Raw genomic sequence first — 17,461 nt, forward strand, 5'->3', positions numbered from 1 at the left:
CAGACTCTACAGAATCAACTATACATGTCACTCTCAGCCTGAGTTGCCCTTGGGCTGAGAATGGCGGAATAGAAATATAGTAAGTAAGTAAGTAAGTAAATAAATAAATGTTTGCACAATGAACAGAAGATGAAATGTTACAGTAGAATACATTGAAACACTACACGCTACACTTATAACACTAAGTTACATAAACAGAAGTGAGACGCTACTTCCCATTCGTATACTAACTCTATCTTCTCTTTTTTAAAATAATAATTCTAAAATTGAATTTAAATTTATTTCCACATATAATCCAACTCTTATGTATTTTTCCATCTCAAATGATTATTGCGCTCCATTCTTTTTGGAATATATACATCTAACTGATTATAATTTTACCTAACATCAATCCAGTGCGACTGCCTTTAGTACAAGAGTTGTAGGATTATTTTCTCCTGATTGGTTTTCCTTAATGTTCAATTATAAAATGATAAGCCACCACTTCAGTGAGTCTCATCAATTGAATGGGTATATTGGGCTTAGCAACAGAATTCAAGCCAGTGTTTTCAAATGGCAAGTTTATACTTCAATGTTCAATGTTGGAGTTAATTTGTATGAAGTGTGAATGCAATGAAGGCAGGACAGATGGGCCTTTGGGTGTTGAACTCTGGTCACTGGGTTGCCTTTTTCTGCAGGTGATCTTTCTGGAGAAAAGGGTGACGGAGCTGGAAAAGGACACGGCTGCAAATGGGGAGCAGCACAGCCGCCTGAAGCAGGAAAACCTTCAGCTGGTGCACAGGTAAAGGGCAGGGGGGCTGGCACTATTGCCTGCATTGTTGGGCTGCTTCAAATGATTTGGATTAAGGTTTAGAAGGCATGCTTATCAAGTTTGCAGATGACCCCAAATTGGGAGGGAAAGCTAATACTCCAGAGGACAGGGTCTGGATGCAAAATGACCTTAACAGGCTAGAGAGCTGATTGGCCAAAACTAACACAATGATTTTCAATAAGATGCTGCACTTGGGCAGAAAAAATGAAATACAAGTATACAGAATGGGTAATACCTGGCTCCACAACAGTCCATGTTAGAATGATCTTGGAATCTTCCTGGAAAACAAGTTGGACATGAGCCAAGAGTGTGATGGAGCAGCTAAAAAGGCAAATGTGGTTCTAGGCTGCATCAATAGGTTATAATGTCCAGATCGAGGGAAGTCATGGTGCCTTTCAATTCTGCTTTGGTTAGACCTCACCTGGAATACTGTGTCCAATTCTGGGCCCCACAGTTCAAAAGAGATATTGACTCTAACCTGGAAGGGGTCCACTTAATTACAAGTAACATGTTCAAAGTTCTGGAGACATGAATCCCTATGAGGAACGTCTTAAAGAATTGGTTCTATTTGGTCTGCAGAAGAGAAGGTTGAAAGAAGGAGACATGAGAGCCATGTATCAATATGAGAAAGGGAGCGGGCTTGTTTTCTGCTGCCCTTGAAACTAGGACTCGGAGCAATGGGCTCATATTACAGGAGAGACTATTCCACCTGAACATGAGGAAGAACTTCCGGACCATACGAGATGCCCAGCAGTGGAACTCTCTGCCTTGGAGCCTGGTGGAAGCTCCTTCCTTGGAAACTTTTAAACGGGCTGGATGGGCATCTGTCAGGGATAATTTGATTGTGCTTTTCCTGCATGGCAGGGAGTTGGACTAGATGGCCCATGTGGTCTCTTCCAACTCTATTATTCTATGGTTCTATCAATCTCAGAGGCTGCTATTCAAGGAGAAGGAACCTGTGATGAAGGCCAGATGGAAACCTTTCCATTGCCAACCTGGCTTTCTGTGGGCAGAGCTCTCTCTGTGTTTTCCTTGGCATGCCTTCCATTTCTGCAATAGAGCTTTCTCAGCAGGACTTCCAAGGCAAGGAGGAAGTTTTACAGTTTGAGGAGCAAACTCCCTTAGGTCCAAATATTCACAAAGGAAATTCAGGAATAGATTAAGGCAGTAGCAGAAATTATAATGCTGAGCTGCTGAACTTGATGGCCAAAAGGTTGGCGGTTCAAATCCAGGGAGCAGGGTGAGGTCTCGCTGTTAGCCCCAGCTCCTGCCAACCTAACAGTTCAAAAACTTGCAAATGTGAGTAGATCAATAGGTACCATTTCTGCAGAAAGGTAGCTGCGCTCCATGCAGTCATGCCAGCCACATGACCTTGGAGGCGTCTATAGACAGCGCCGACTCTTCGGCTTAGAAATGGAGATGAGCACCACCTCCCAGAGTCAGACATGACTGGACTTAATGTCAGGGGAAACCTTTACCTTTACTAGAAATGATATCCCTTCCTTATTCATAATAATACTAATAGGACAGTTTTTACTCTTTTTAAATGGCAGTGTGTTGCATCCTAGAAAGAATGAGAGAGCAGACAGTTCTAGAGTCTGTTAGGCGAACACGGCTTCATTGGGAACATGCAGTCATTCCTCCACATTAGTGGATTCGTCTTTTATAGATTTGATTCTATAGATCCCCTAAGTAGAGCCCCTTTGTAGGAAGGTTTAGGCCTTTCAGTGCCATTTTATGGTCCATTTCTGACATGAGCAGCCCTCAATAGAAACATACCTAAGTCGTTTCCCTTTTGGTGCCTGTACAAAAGGCTTTACCTGCAATTGTAGCTGAACAGACGCTCACCCCAAATGCTTTCCTTTTTCTGGTTAGAGCAAATGCCTTGGAGGAGCAGTTGAAAGAGCAGGAGCTGAAATCGGACGAAATCCTCATGGAAGAAATCCGGAAGCAGAGAGAACTTCTCAGCAAAATGGAGCGGGAGAAGAGCATTGAGATCGAGAACCTGCAAGCCCGGTAAGGCTGCTGCACAGCATCATTTGTGAAATGATGGCCATGGCTTGAATTTGGAATCCAACAAAGGTTTGGGATCTTTTGTGTGAGAAGCGCAGTATTTGGGAAATGGGTAGCAACAGCAGAGGCTGATAGACGGGCTGCAAATGAGATCCCCCATTTGTTGCAGCATTATTGTTAATATTATTATTTACATCCCACATTGTGGGTGAAAATGTCCTCGCGCATTTAGTGTGCTCTGATGATCTCATTCCAGCCGATGTCTCGCATCAGCACCATTCAGCGTAACCAATATTAAGGAGTTGTAGGAACTGTAGATAAAACACTAACAGGGCTAAACAAAGGTCTAGAGCAGTGGTTCTCAACCTGTGGGTCCCCAGATGTTTTGGCCTTCAACTCCCAGAAATCCTAACAGCTGGTAAACTGGCTGGGATTATTGAGAGTTGTAGGCCAAAACACTGGTCCAGAGTGTGCAAAGCCCTGGAAGGATGTGCCACTACCTTTTCTAGTAGTAGTTTAATGTAATGCTTACACCAGGCATGGGCCAATTTTGGCCCTCCCTCCAGGTGTTTTGGACTTCCACAATTCCTAACAGCCATATTTACTAGTTTGTAATGCTCATCTTTTTTGGCTCAATTGTTTAGCCAAAAAGGAGACGCACATTAGGTTTGATGGTACATTACAATAACATGCCAAAAGGTGCCCGTATCCCCCCATCTTTGCCTCTCCCATCCTTTTATTTCTTCCTTTCTTCTTTTCCTTCCTTCTTTTCCTATTCCTTCCTCATCTTTCTTCCCATCTTTTCCTTCCTTTTATCCCTCCCTCTTTCCTTTCCTTTATTTTCCCTTCCTTTCTTTCTCTTTTCTTCCTCTCTTATTTTCCTTCCTTCATCTTTCTTCCCTATCTTTTTCTCCATCTTTTCCTTCCCCCTCCCTCTTTCCTGTCCTTTCCTTTCTCTTCCTTTCTTCTTCTTTTCTTACCTTCTTCTATCCTCTATGTACTTTCTCATTTCTTCCTTCTCATCCTCCTTTTTTTCCTTTTCCTTCCATCTTCCCTCCTTCCAATTTCTTCCTGTCTTCCTTCCCTTCCCTTCTTCCCATCAATGGTTATCTGATTTTCTGGTGTTACGTTTAATTGGAAGGAATTATAAGTGCACAGCAATTGTAATGCACACCTTTTTTGGAACTAGTTACAAAGAGTGCACTTTTTGCCACTGTGCATGACCTTCACCAGCTAATCTTTTGGTTTCAGGGTCCTGAAAATTGAGATGCGCTTTAGATTCAATTGCAATACACTATTAAAATACTATACATAAACCATTAAAATGCTACATGAACCAATGGTGAAATATGGCCTTAAAATACTACATACATTACTATATGAACTAGCTTTTCTTCCATAGTGAAAAATCAATCTATCGATCAAAACTTTATTTATTTCTCACCCCATCTCCCTGTGGGGACTCAAGGCATCTCACAGACATAAAAAGGCAAATATCCAATGCCTTGTTCTGTAATAAATAAGCAGTACAATTTAAATTAAATGCAATTCTAATAGTATAAAACAAATAGCTATTAAAGCAATAAAAACATCCTATAAAACTCATTAAAACAACAACAGTAAAGGGGAAATTTCAAAGCCGTTTCCATAAACTGTTTCACATTTCATAATACCATGTACTCAATCATTCATTTCACCATATGCTTGGGAACAATAGGAAGGTTTCCAGTTGTTTTCTGAACGAGGGCGGCAATGGGGCTGTTCTGATGCCTTTTGGGAGGGAGTTCCAGAGGCGGGGGACAGTTGTAGAGAAGGCGCCTCTCTTGTCCCCACCAGCCGGGTTTGGGATGGAGGTCGAATTGAGAGAAGGACCTCTCCTGATAACTGTAGCATCCGGGCAGGTTCATATGAGGAGAGGTGGTTGGTTAGGTAGTCTGGACCTGAACCGTTTAGGGCTTTAAAGGTAACAACCAGCACTTTAAATTCCTCCTGGTAGCAAACTGGGAGTCAGTGGGGCTGCTGCATCATGGGAGTTGTTTGCTCCCTGTACAGTGCTCCCATTAGTAACCTGGCTGCTGATCTCTGCACCAGATGAAACTTCTGAGCACTCTTCAAAGGCAGTCCCACATAGAGCACTCGGTAGTAATCCAAGTGGGATGTGATTAAAGCGTGGACTACCGTGAACTACCGTGGCCAGATCCATTGTCTCCAGGTACGGGCACAGCTGGCACACAATTTTGAGTTGTGCAAAGGTACTCCTGGTCATTGCCGACACCTGAGCCCCTGGAGTCAATGGTAAATCCAGGATCATCCTCAAGCTGTGTATCTGTGTCTTCAGGAGGAGTGTGACTCCATCCAACACAGGTTGTATCCCTATACCCTGATCCTGTGAGTAACCACAGAGCTTGTGTTAGCCAAGAGACAGAAAATCTTTTCTACCTTTTTAAGTGCATTTTTTGTATTGCCGCAGATTGCAACAGCTGGATGATGAGAACAGCGAGCTGCGTTCCTGTGTTCCTTGCCTGAAAGCCAATATTGAGAGGCTAGAGGAGGTGAGGTTCCTCTCCCCCCCCCTTTTTTAAATTTTATTTATTGTAGCTTTAACATATTCAGTATTTAAACATTCTTATACTTATCACTTCCCACTAACAATTGTACAGAACATGTATGTCTTGATACTTATAATATTTCATTCTCCTGCTTCATTACATCCAATCACTCAGTGCTAACCCTTCACCCCCGACCAGCCAATTACAATACTTATTCCCAAAAATCAGTTGTTTCCATTACAGGTTTGGTCCCCTTACCTTCTATATATACATATTCTATCAATTTCCCCCAAATCTTCCCAAAATAATCTTTTTTTGATAATCCTCTTTTAACCTTAATGTTTCCTGTCAGTTTATCGTTTATTGCGATGTCCCAGATCTCCCTATACCACTCTTCCAATTGGCACTCCCCTCCTTCTTTCCATTTTTTAGCTATTAATAATCTTGCTGCTGTTACCAGATTGGCAATTAATTATTTTATCTCTTTTGGTATTTTAACATTGTCAATAAATGACAGCAGTGCTATCTCCGGTGTTCCTGTTGGGTGATTCTTCTTATTTCTTGAAATACATTTTCCCAAAATTTTTGAACATATTTGCAAGACCACCACATGTGTTTATATGTGCCAGTTTCTTGACAGCCCCTCCAGCGCTGCTTAGAATGTTTCTTGTCAATTTGATTTAATCTGATTGGTGTGAGGTACCATCTCCACACCACTTTGTAATAATTCTCTTTTATTCTTATTGACATATTTTTTAATATACACATATTCCACATTCCTTTCCAGTTTTGTGGGTGTATTACTTTATTACAATCTAACTCCCACATCTTTTAAGGTGGTCCTCCTCCTGGACTCCTTCCAGCAGCATTTTGTAGATATCACTTGTTATACCTTTTGTTTTTTCTTTTCCTTCCTTACTCCCCCTTTGGCTAATCATTTCTTCAAATTTGGTAAATTCTCTCTCTCTTTTATATTTCTTTCTTATTTCCCTTAACCATCTTTCAAGTTGTAGAACTTTATACCATCCAATGTTCCCTCCTGATAACTGGACCTTTATCTCATCTATATTTTTCATCTTTGATTCCCAATCTTTTAATTTCGTTATTCCTTTTTCCTTAAATTCACTTTCCAACTCCTTTTTGAGATTTATGGGAAAATTATGGGGTTATGGATTTCACGGTTGTGTGTCTAAGAATAGAAGCAACTGGGGTGAAGGTGGCTGCGCCAAGTGCTGTGTTGCACAGCGATGCAGGACTCGTTCATCCCATAATGGCTTGCCATCATCACCTTCCCCTTCAGAGCATTCCACGTTCCCTTTGTTCTTGCCAGAGGTCCTTCTCACATGATAACTTGTTTTCTCATCAGTCTTTACCTTGTGATACTTTTTTCATCTGGCCCTTTTACACTCCCTGAGACAAAGTGCCACATTTTCGCTTGATGATACCTAGGACTGCCTGATTATGCCTGACCTTTATTATTTGAATGTTGCACTCATGTGTGTGTTTGCCTAGAATAAAGCTAGACAGAATGTAGTATAAATATCATATGTATAATGTAGTATAAATGGAATATAGATAGATAGATAGATAGATAGATAGATAGAGATAGATAGATAAGAGAAAGAGAGCGCAATATAGTATATGGATATATTATCTTGTGTAGTATAATATAGTATATATAATAAGTATAAATGGAATATAGTATTATATGAATATATTAAATTACAAATATAATATAATTATAGTATATATGGAACTCCCCCCCCCCCCCCAGTGGTGCAGCAGGTTAAACTGCTGAGCAGCTGAACTTGCTAACCGAAAGGTTGGCAATTCGAATCCGGGAAGCAGGCTGAGCTCCCACTGTTAGCCCCAGCTTCCGCCAACCAAGCAGTTCGAAAACATGCAAATGTGAGTAGATCAATAGGTACTGCTCCAGCAAGAAGGTAATGGCACTCCATGCAGTCATGCCAGCCACATGACCTAGGAGGTGTCTATGGACAACGCCAACTCTTCAACTTAGACATGGAAATGAACATCACCCCCCGCCCCAGAGTCGGACACAACTAGACTTAATGTCAGGGAAACCTTTACCTTTTAAAGTATGCATAATATAGTATAAATGGAATATAGTATATTATATTATTTAGTATAAATATATTATATATAATATAGTATAAATAGAATATATTATATTATGAATATATTATTTATTAGAGTATTTATATAGTATAGTATAAATTGAATATAGCATAATATGAATATAGTATATAGTATATACAATATAGTATAAATAGACTATAGTATAATATGAATATATTGTATTATGAATATAGCATAAATATAGTATATGTGATATAGTATACATGGAATATAACATAATATGAAGATATTATGTGTCATAAATATAGTATATATAGTAATGTACATTTATACGTTATTTGTTATTTATAAAATGCATTTTCTTAACAAAAAATGGGGGGTTTTGAGAGCTTGAATGGGTTAACATCCTTTCAGTGGATTTCAATGGGGAAATTCACTTTGAGATCTTGAGTATTTTGAGTTAACAGCTTGGGCACAGAACAAACTAAACTCTTAAGTCAAGGTATCACTGTATTATTATTATATTTTACATAATCATAATGAATGCCTATGAAAGGGGGAAGGTGAAGGCTGGTGGCTTTTTCAATAGTAGTGCTTGCAATCCATTTCTGCTTTCAGCATCATGAACTGCAGGTAGGCAGCATGTATCCTTTAATGTAAACTCAAATGGGATCAAATCCAGATCTTTCGGCATGCATTTGCTTTCCCACTGAGCTCCTGAGTGTTTCAAAGTGAAAGGACTCACAAACCATTTCTCTCCCATGATTTCTCTCACTTAATTTAGGAAAAGCGCAAGTTATTGGATGAAATAGAAGATCTCACAGTGCAGCTAAATGAGGAGCAAGAGAACAAGAAGAAACTGGGAGATAAGCTGAATCAAGAGAGACATCAGTTTCAGAAGGATAAAGAATCCACACAGGAGGTCAGTCAAGTTCACTACAAATCAGGGCCTTCTGGAAGTATAATGGACCACAAAACTGTCCTGGCACCATCATTATCATGATCATGATGATTGGGTTGCTGTAAGGTTTTTTTTTTTGTTTTGTTTTTTTTTTTGCTGTATGGCCATGTTCCAGTAGCATTCTTTCCTGAATTTCGCCTGCATCTCTGGCAGGCATCCTCAGAAGTTTTTTTCAGAGGTCTATTGGAAGTAAGGCAAGTGGTGTGTGTACGTATGTGTGTGTATACACACACACACACACACACACACACACGGTGTGTGTGTATGTATGTGTATATGTGTGTATATATTTGTGTATATTTGTGTGTGTGTGTGTGTATATAGAGAGAGAGAGTGGAATAATGTCCAGGGTGAGAGAAAGAACCCTTGTCTGTTTGAAGCAAGTGTGAATGTTGCAATTAGCCAGCTTGATTAGCATTGAGTAGCCTTGCAGCTGCAAAGTCAGTCAGTGAGGGTATCTGCATAGAGGTAGCCTGGCTGTTGCTTGCCTGGAGGCATCCTTTGTTTAACTGGCACCTGGCTGTTTGCTGTCTGAAGTTGCCCTGTTTATGAGTGGTGTTCTTTATTTACCGTCTTGATTCTGGTGTTTTTTTAAATACTGGTAACCAGATTTTGTTAATTCATTTTCATGGTTTCCTCCTTTTTGTTGAAGTTGTCCACATGCTTCTTGTGGATTTCAATGTGTCGTCTGACATGATGGTGGTTAGACTGGTCCAGCATTTCTGTGTTCTCAGATAACATTCTGTGTCCAGGTTGGTTCATCAAGTGCTCTGCTATGGCTGACTTCTCTGACTGAATCAGTCTACAGTGCCTTTCTTGTTTTTTGATTAGTGTCTGGTCAATGCTGCTGCGTTTGGGGGTTCCTATGCAACTGCAAGGCTACTCAATACTATTCAAGCTCACCAAATGCAACATGCACACTTGCTTCAAACAGGCAAGGGTTCTTTCTCCCACCCTGGATATTATTCCACAGGTATAGCTACACACTCCACTTGCTTCATTGCCAACAGACCTCTGAAGATGCCATTAGGTGAAATGTCAGGAGAGAATGCTGCTGGAACATGGCCAGGCAGCCCAGAAAACACACAGCAACCCAGTGAATCTGGCCATGAAGGCTTTCGACAACATATTATGATATTTTTTAATATCTCGGCTATTAGAAAATGTGGGAGTTGAAGTCCAAAACACCTGGAGGGAGGCAGAAGTTGGCCCATGCTTGTACTAGAGTACTTAGGCTTATAAATATATAATAATACTAAAATTATTTATATCTAATAATTTTATACTAAATCTATTTATATACCGTCCTATCTCCCTTAGGGTACTCAGGGCAGTGAACAACAAAATCAGCAAACATTTAATGGAGTACAATAAACATAAGTAAATACCAATCCCACTCAAATCCCAAAACAAATACACATTTAAAGCAAAAGTAAGAATAATTAAAACATATGATATTATATAAAATTTACAGTTCCATAATAACCACTGAAAAACAACAGCTTGTTTGCTTCTTTGTAGTCAACACTGCTGTTGTGTATATGAGCCTGAAACAAGTGGTATTTTTTCAAATAATAGTCCTTTCCTCTTCTTACTCCTTGCTCGGCAGCTGATTGAGGACCTAAGGAAACAGCTGGAACACTTGCAGCTCTTCAAGCTGGAGGCTGAGCAGCGAAGGGGCAGGAGCAGCAGCATTGGCCTCCAGGAGTACAACAGCCGGACGCGGGAAACGGAGCTAGAGCAGGAGATCAGGCGGCTCAAGCAGGTAGGTGGGAAGAAAGCCTCTTGTGGCATGGTCTTCGCTGGCATGCTGAGTCTGTAGTGCATTGCCCAGGGTTGCCCCAGTCGGTTGCAAACCCACGCCCTGGTCTCGGACCAATGCTACAGTTGAGTGCCTATTCTCTAAGGCAGGCACAGGCAAACTTCGGCCCTCCCTCCAGGTGTTTTGGACTTCCCCACAATTTCTAACAGCCTTAGGCACCTTCTTTTTCCTTTCCTTTTCCAGTTAAGCAGCTGAGGGGGGAAAGGAAAGGGCCCAAGGCTGTTAGAAATTGTGGGGAAGTCCAAAACTCCTGGAGGGCCGAAGTTTACCCATGCCTGCTCTTAGGCATGGTGCAATGTCTTCCTATCCAAAGTGCTTCGAGGCAGATTTGCTGGAGGGAGTCCCTTCTCATAACCAGGATGTTGAATGTATGTCTCACATCTTATTGTCCTGCAGTTTTTACAAACAGGCTCAGCTACATATTATTAACCCACTACTGAGCAACCTTCCTTGTAGATCAGCCCAATTCCAAGTAAAGTTTTTACTAGGAGATAGTTTTCTCCAGGTGACCTTGGCTGTTGCCAAGTTTCTCTCTGATTTAGCCAGGGTAAGACAACTTCCTGTATGAGACGCAGGTTGAAACTTGCCTTGTATATATTTCCAATATTTTTAGCGATGTTCATAGACATTTAGAATCACACAAGTTTATGAATCTGCTATGCTGAGCCAGGTGGCAGAACTTGACAGAGGTCTGTGACCTCAAAAACAGCACTCTCAGCCAGAACAGAGTTTTCAATGATCGGATTCTGCATGAGGTAGTTTCATTTACTTCCTCCTTACTTCCATCATGGAAAGAGCTGACATTTTGGTTTCTGCATTTTGGTTTCTGCTTGTAAACAGGACAACCGAACCTTGAAGGACCAGAATGATGAACTGAACGGGCAGATCATCAACCTCAGTATTCAAGGCGCCAAGAACCTCTTCTCTGCGTCCTTCTCGGAGTCTCTGGCTGCAGAAATCAGCTCGGTTTCCCGCGACGAGGTACCGTTGTTGGAGGGCCTCCGGGCAGGGCACTCCTTTCCTGCCAATTGTAACAGAGAAATTACATTCTTTAGGATCTGAAATTGAAACATCTCAAGATGTTTTAGTAATTGAACTCTGACGTGCTTTTAAATTCAAAATGTGCCAATTAGGGGCTTTGGAACACCCTAACTTCCATGTTTTTCTCTTGTCGCCAGACTAAAGTCTCTGCTTGCCAGATCCAAGTGCATCGTCCTTTTATAAATAAACTAATCAGAAATGTATTTATTGATGATCAAAATATTTATTCTACTATCTACCATATGGCAAATGGTAGATATTTATGATACATATTTATTCTACTATCTATCATTTGGCAAACAGTAGATCTGAATGCAGCTGAAGGAGTGGATCGATGACAAATTGGATAGGATAGGAAGATATTTATAACCTGGCCATTTCCAAAGATCTAACAGTTGATCAGACTTTGTATAAAGCGGTTAAAATAGTTCAAACTATTTAAAACCAAGTCAACAATTAGAAGTAGTACACTTCAGTGGAAATCCTGGTGATGAGCCCCACTTTTATAAACAGTTTGAATGATGTAACAGGGGATATGCATATAAAATTTGCAGATAAATGCAAATTTGGAGGGGTAGCTAATAGGACCATGATCACAACAGATTGTCTAGTTGAGCCAAATGTAGCAAAATGAATAAATGTAAGCTACTACATTATGGCAAGAAAAGGTAAACAGAATGTAGGATATGTAGGACCTGGCTTGACAATGCTACATGTGAAAAAGATCTAAGAGTCTTAGTAGACCATAAACTAAACATGTCAGCAGTGTAATATAGCAACCAGAAACACTGGTGTAATTCCAGGCTGCGTGAACAGGAGTATAGTTTCCAGACTGAGGAAAGGAATAGTAACACTCTAGTCTACTGGTCAAACCTCACGAGAATATTGATGGCTAAGAGCAGTAGTTCTCAACCTGTAGGTCTCCAGATGTTTTGGCCTTCAACTCCCAGAAACCCCAACATCTGGTAAACTGGCTGGGATTTCTGGGTGTTGTAGACACCTAGGGACCCACAGGTTGAGAACCACTGGCTTAGAAGATTGGGTATGTTTACTTGGGTGGAATGAAGAGTAAGAGGTGACATGATGGCCATGCTTAGCTATCTGTAGAGATGTCAGGTAGAAAATGGAGCAAGCTTGTTTTTTTACTGCCCCATGAAATAGAAAACAAATTATTGAATTCATGCTGCAATTCATCGAAGTGTTAAAAAGTCTTCCAATATTTGTGCTAAATCCCAACGATATGTAAAGCATTGGCCATTTGTAATCAATATCTGGTGAAGACTAACACAACACAACAAAAATAAATTTCCCGGTATTTTTGTTTTTAAGAACTGTTTCTGGGGTTGTTTGGGGTGCTGATTCAGAAAATTGCATTGCAGAGAACCGCATCAGCTCTAGTTTCTTAGATATGGCTATCATGATTTTTGATGGGTGAGCAGACGGTGACTGGTAGATGGCATATTTCTGCACCTCAGGGGAAACTGGTGCCGTTTTTGGAATCAGCAGGTCTTCCTTGTTTGCATGCTTCAAGTCGTCTCCGGTTGCTTCTGGGTTGAGAGAATCGGCCGTCTACGAAGACGTTGCCCAGGGGACGCCCGGATGTCAGCAGGTCTGATAGACCCAGAATCAGGGCTAACATCTGAGGCAACCAAATGTGTGTTGGCTAGCGTCATCTCTTTCAATACAACCCATTGTCTTTTGTTACTTTTGCATTTTTTATAAGGTACTTTAGGGGTGAAGGAATGGTTTTTGGAATTGTTCTTTTGATATTTCATTATGGTTTGCTCTGGTGTTTCAGAGCACAGTACTGATAATTGCCCTACGGTGTTTGAGCAAGCTTGGCCATAACCGGGAAGCCTTCCAGTAATGAATGCCCTTCTTTTCAAACAGCTAATGGAGGCCATTCAGAAACAAGAAGAGATCAATTACCGACTTCAAGACTACATTGACAGGATCATTGTGGCCATCATGGAAACCAACCCGTCGATCCTGGAAGTCAAATAGAAGCCTCAGCGCTGTGGGCTTGCGATCCTGATGGTGCCTGTCTGTCAATGATGGATTTGCTGCTCTAGGAAGAGAACACTGGCAAAAAAAGTCTTTGCTCTGCAAAGAAGGCACAGGAAGCCTCACATCGGGATGGGCTGGGTGACAGATCCTGGTGGACTTGAGGGAAGAAAAGACCCGCGGTTGAGCCGGCCTCCTTTCCCTCCAGTGACTGATGGGGGTGAGATCGGGCTTGGTGGAAGGGAACCTCGAACAAAGGAAGTGGCCACTGAATGAGATGTAAAAGGGGGTGGGGGCGATGAACATGAATGCACACCAGCAGCACCTTGCTTTGAGAATGTAGCGGACAGAGTGCTACAATTTGAAACCCATTCCCATCACCTCCCAAGCCATTCCACCTGCAACAGGTAGAGGAATTAAGCAGAGAAGGAGGGGAGGGCCGCTAAGCTTCTCAACATGGCAGTCGTGGTGGGGTGATAAAGGGACCAGAGGCCCCAAATGCCTTGCCCATTCATCTCTGCTTGACCATTTCTTCCTGAGAGTTCACCAAGGCGTATTGGTTGCACTTGGCAACACATTCCTCCGTAGCATTGTAGAGTTTCTCCAAGAGGTGACGCACACAACATGAAGCGTGGCTGTGACTTCTCCTTGTTTAGCCAAAGGAAAAAGAGACAGGGCTGCCTTGGGCCCAGGCCTTATCTAAAAACCTTGGTGTTTCTCTGGCTTTCAGAAACAACTTGTTTCTTTTGGAGCAGAAAAGCATTTTTCAGGGGCCTACCACAGGTAACTTAGGGGGTGTCTTGATTTTCCTTCCTTGGGCCAGCTGCCTTAAAAAGACAAGACTTGACCGCCAAACAAAATTGTGGGGAGGTGAGGAGCTGCTGAAAAGTGGAGGGAGTGAGACCCCTGGTGCCATCTGGTTGACGACTGAGTGGCAGCTGACAGGTGGCCCTTCAAGGCACCTGTCCACCAGGTGATATGTATTTGGCCTGCTGGGTCCAGCCGTCAGGAAGGGGGGATGCTAAGCCGATGATAGTGTAGCACTGGAGGCAGGCCTGATTCCCCCCAGTTTCTTTCCTCAATGAAACCACTTCATTACGCTGTCACGGCACACCTTTTTCTTTACTGCAGATTGTCCTTTTCTTTGCCTATCTATTTGGTCACTTTGAAGCAGGAATAACAACTGGGAAAGAAAAGGGGGAGGAGGAGAGAAGCCAGAAGACAGAAGTAACATTCCCAGCTACTGGTACAACCATGTTGGACACATCAAAACATTTTGCTAACTATGGATGAAGACTGTGATATCCATTCCTCCCTCTGGTGCAAGAATTGGCTCTAAATGTATGAACCATGACTGATTTCTGCATATCTTGGGGAGAAATGAAAGAGTTGTGTTGAATCTTATTCTCTCTTGCTCTCCCCTCCTGCCTATATATATATATATATATATATCTCACTAGGATATTCTGGGGCAAAAGTGGTGTTTTTCACTCATTTTCACCCCCCACCCCCGATTTATGGGCGGATGTCATATTGCCAATACCTAAAAGGCACACTATTTCCACTGAATTAGAGGGTTACATTGTTTTCTGTATTTTTCAAAATGTGGCCTTGGGACTTGGTTTTAGAGTTCTTGCTTATTTGGAAGTTTCCTCTTCTTAATGCACAACTAGGAACAGACTAGTCTTGAAACTTCATTCAGTGGCTCTTGTTTCACTGTGTCTTTATTGTGAAAGAGGGAGGAAAAGCACTCTAAAGCCCAGTGCAAGGCTACAGAGTGGTCCAAACTGGGATTCTCCTCACAAGTTAAGTTCTGGAATGGACTGGAGAGCGGGAGTCTTTTATTCATGCTTCTTCTCTATTGGGAAAAGCATACTCTCCTCTCCCCCTAAAAAAGACACAAACCGATTGTGCTGCATCGATGATGAGGTAGCAGTGCCTTCCATACCTGCCTGAGCCACGCACGCATCCAGTTCTCATAGAGAGGTGGCATTGTTGGCATTTAATACATCTCTTTCCTCTTTGCAATCATAAGGTGCTTTAGTCCTCAGTCCGCCATGTGCAATATAAAATGACACCACCTTTTCCAAAATTTCCAAGTGGATCGAGCCTGCATGGCTGTGACAGACGGCAATACAGAGGATCAACTTCTTCACACCCACAATACCCAATCATCCTTTCATGTTTAGCAGTTCCCCAGCTCTCAATCTTTTGATCCCCTTCCTTCAGACACAACCTGAACAAAAACAGAGCAGCCATATCACAGCTTATGATTTAGGAATAATATCTTCATCGTTTTCTATTTTGATGGCCATCTCCAGTCCTGTGTTGGCAACAAAGAGCATTTATAGAAAAAAAACGTGGGGCTGAGGACACTCCCGTTGAAGGCTCCCAACTGAATTTGGGGAGTACTTTCAACTTTCTGTGTTCATATAAACCTTCGAGTAATGTCTTGGTAGATGTAAGGGCTACCTTTGTCATTCTACTCTGTTGTGTTTATGGCCTCTCAAGAGGCTCTGTAGATGAAGCAGAAGCCCCAAAGCAGGTTCAAGGTGCTGCTCTTCTACCTGAGAACAGCTGTCTTCTCCTGTCTGCCTCCCTCCAAATTTACAGTTCTTTTATCTCTGCTTTATTGGAAGAGATTCCTCAGTGACATGCAATCTTCAAAAAATCCACGTTTGGTCTTCACGGACTACCAGAGCCACACAGATCCTTGCTAGGCCATTCCCAACCATTCCCTTACCACCACCAAAGCAGCATTTTCCTGCTAGAACATGTTTACTTACATTTTGTAATAAAACATGAGCGTTCAGTTCTTTTCCTCTATGGCCATCTGGCCCTTCCAGTGTTGTTTCCAATGCAGGCATGTTCATATAGAGCAGGCATGGGCAAACTTCTGTCCTTCCTCCAGGTGTTTTGGACGTCAACTCCCACAATTTGGAATTATGGGAATTGAAGTCCAAAACACTTGGAGGGCTGAAGCCTGCCCATGCCTAATTTAGCAAGAGAAAGAGAGAGAAATCCATGTACTGTACATTTGCAGAGGAATTCTGGGTGTAAATCTGTGTATACTTGGAGAGGGAAAGATTTTTCTTCTTTTTCTACCTGGTAGAGTTAGGTATTTTTTTATAGCTTGAAGGCCGATCAACTTTTTTAATACTTTAAAGAAGAAGAGAGTGATGCATCTGTGTATAAACACACACAAATCTATCTCTCTATATATGTATGTATGTATGTATTTATAATGTACAAATCTATAAATAATCAGATCTGCCTTCCTTGACTTGGGCACAGGCGTCTGTGAGATCAACACACACTCCTCTCCCGGCCTCCTGGTTATTGATCACAAAAGAGGTACTGTAATGTAAATAAGTCACAGGAGGGAGGGGGGAAACGAAACCAACAAAAGTGGAGCACTGGCTTGCACACACTGCTTTAATTTCCTGAGGAAAAGAAAAAAAAAGTTCTTCCCTGCTGGTATGTGAAGGAATTTCCAAAAAGGAGACAAATGGTCTTATTTGTCATATAACGGGTGTACTGACTCTTGTCTGATTAAAACCTGTTACTGTCTCTTTGCTGGACATTTGGCTCTCTGTGTGTTTGTTCTGTGTTTTCTTCTCTTTTTGTGCTCTGGGTTCTAGCCTGCCACTTTTGGACTCTCGCTTACTGTTCCTGCAAGTATCTCTGTAGATCTTAGGAAGCTGTTTCTTGATTTAAGACCTCAGCTTACTGGCTGATATCTGAAGAGAGGATGGGGCGGAGATGTCAATACCTTGGTCCTTTCATTACTGGCTGCTACTTCCCGGCAGATGTCAGGTGGTGCAATACCGGCTAAAAAGTATAATTTCTCCAGCAGTGTTGCGCATAGACATCCTATGATAATGCGGAATGTCTCATTAAGAGGCACATCCACTGTTTTAACATGGTGAGATTTATTCCACACTGGGCATGCGGAGTCAGCAGCAGAGTGGCAAAGTGCAAGAACAGATGTCTTCACTGTGTCTGGTTGTGATCTCCAGGTTGTGCCAGTCAGCTTTCGTATGATGTCATTTCTAGCACCCACTTTTTGCTTGATATTCAAGCAGTGCTTCTTGTAGGTGAGAGCACGGTCCGGAGTACCCCCAGGTATTTGGGTGTGCTGCAATGCTCCAGTGGGATTC

At 41.9% G+C, this 17,461-nt stretch overlaps 1 protein-coding gene across 5 annotated transcripts in view; it reads left to right on the top strand.

The window, feature by feature from the left end:
- The window catches only part of RAB11FIP3 (RAB11 family interacting protein 3), a 112,778-nt gene extending 95,896 nt beyond the window's left edge, over positions 1-16,882 (top strand). For all 5 annotated transcript variants that reach the window (XM_060786226.2, XM_060786227.2, XM_060786228.2 and 2 more), the window contains 7 exons: positions 678-781; positions 2,687-2,827; positions 5,295-5,376; positions 8,258-8,395; positions 10,044-10,199; positions 11,097-11,237; positions 13,188-16,882. In XM_060786226.2, coding sequence (XP_060642209.2) covers positions 678-781; positions 2,687-2,827; positions 5,295-5,376; positions 8,258-8,395; positions 10,044-10,199; positions 11,097-11,237; positions 13,188-13,301 — 876 coding nt within the window. In that variant the 3' untranslated portion in view covers positions 13,302-16,882. The remainder of the gene's footprint in view (positions 1-677; positions 782-2,686; positions 2,828-5,294; positions 5,377-8,257; positions 8,396-10,043; positions 10,200-11,096; positions 11,238-13,187) is intronic.
- The last annotated feature ends 579 nt before the right edge of the window (positions 16,883-17,461 follow it).

This window comes from Anolis sagrei, chromosome X (genome assembly GCF_037176765.1).
Source record: "Anolis sagrei isolate rAnoSag1 chromosome X, rAnoSag1.mat, whole genome shotgun sequence".
Taxonomy (NCBI): domain Eukaryota; kingdom Metazoa; phylum Chordata; class Lepidosauria; order Squamata; family Dactyloidae; genus Anolis; species Anolis sagrei.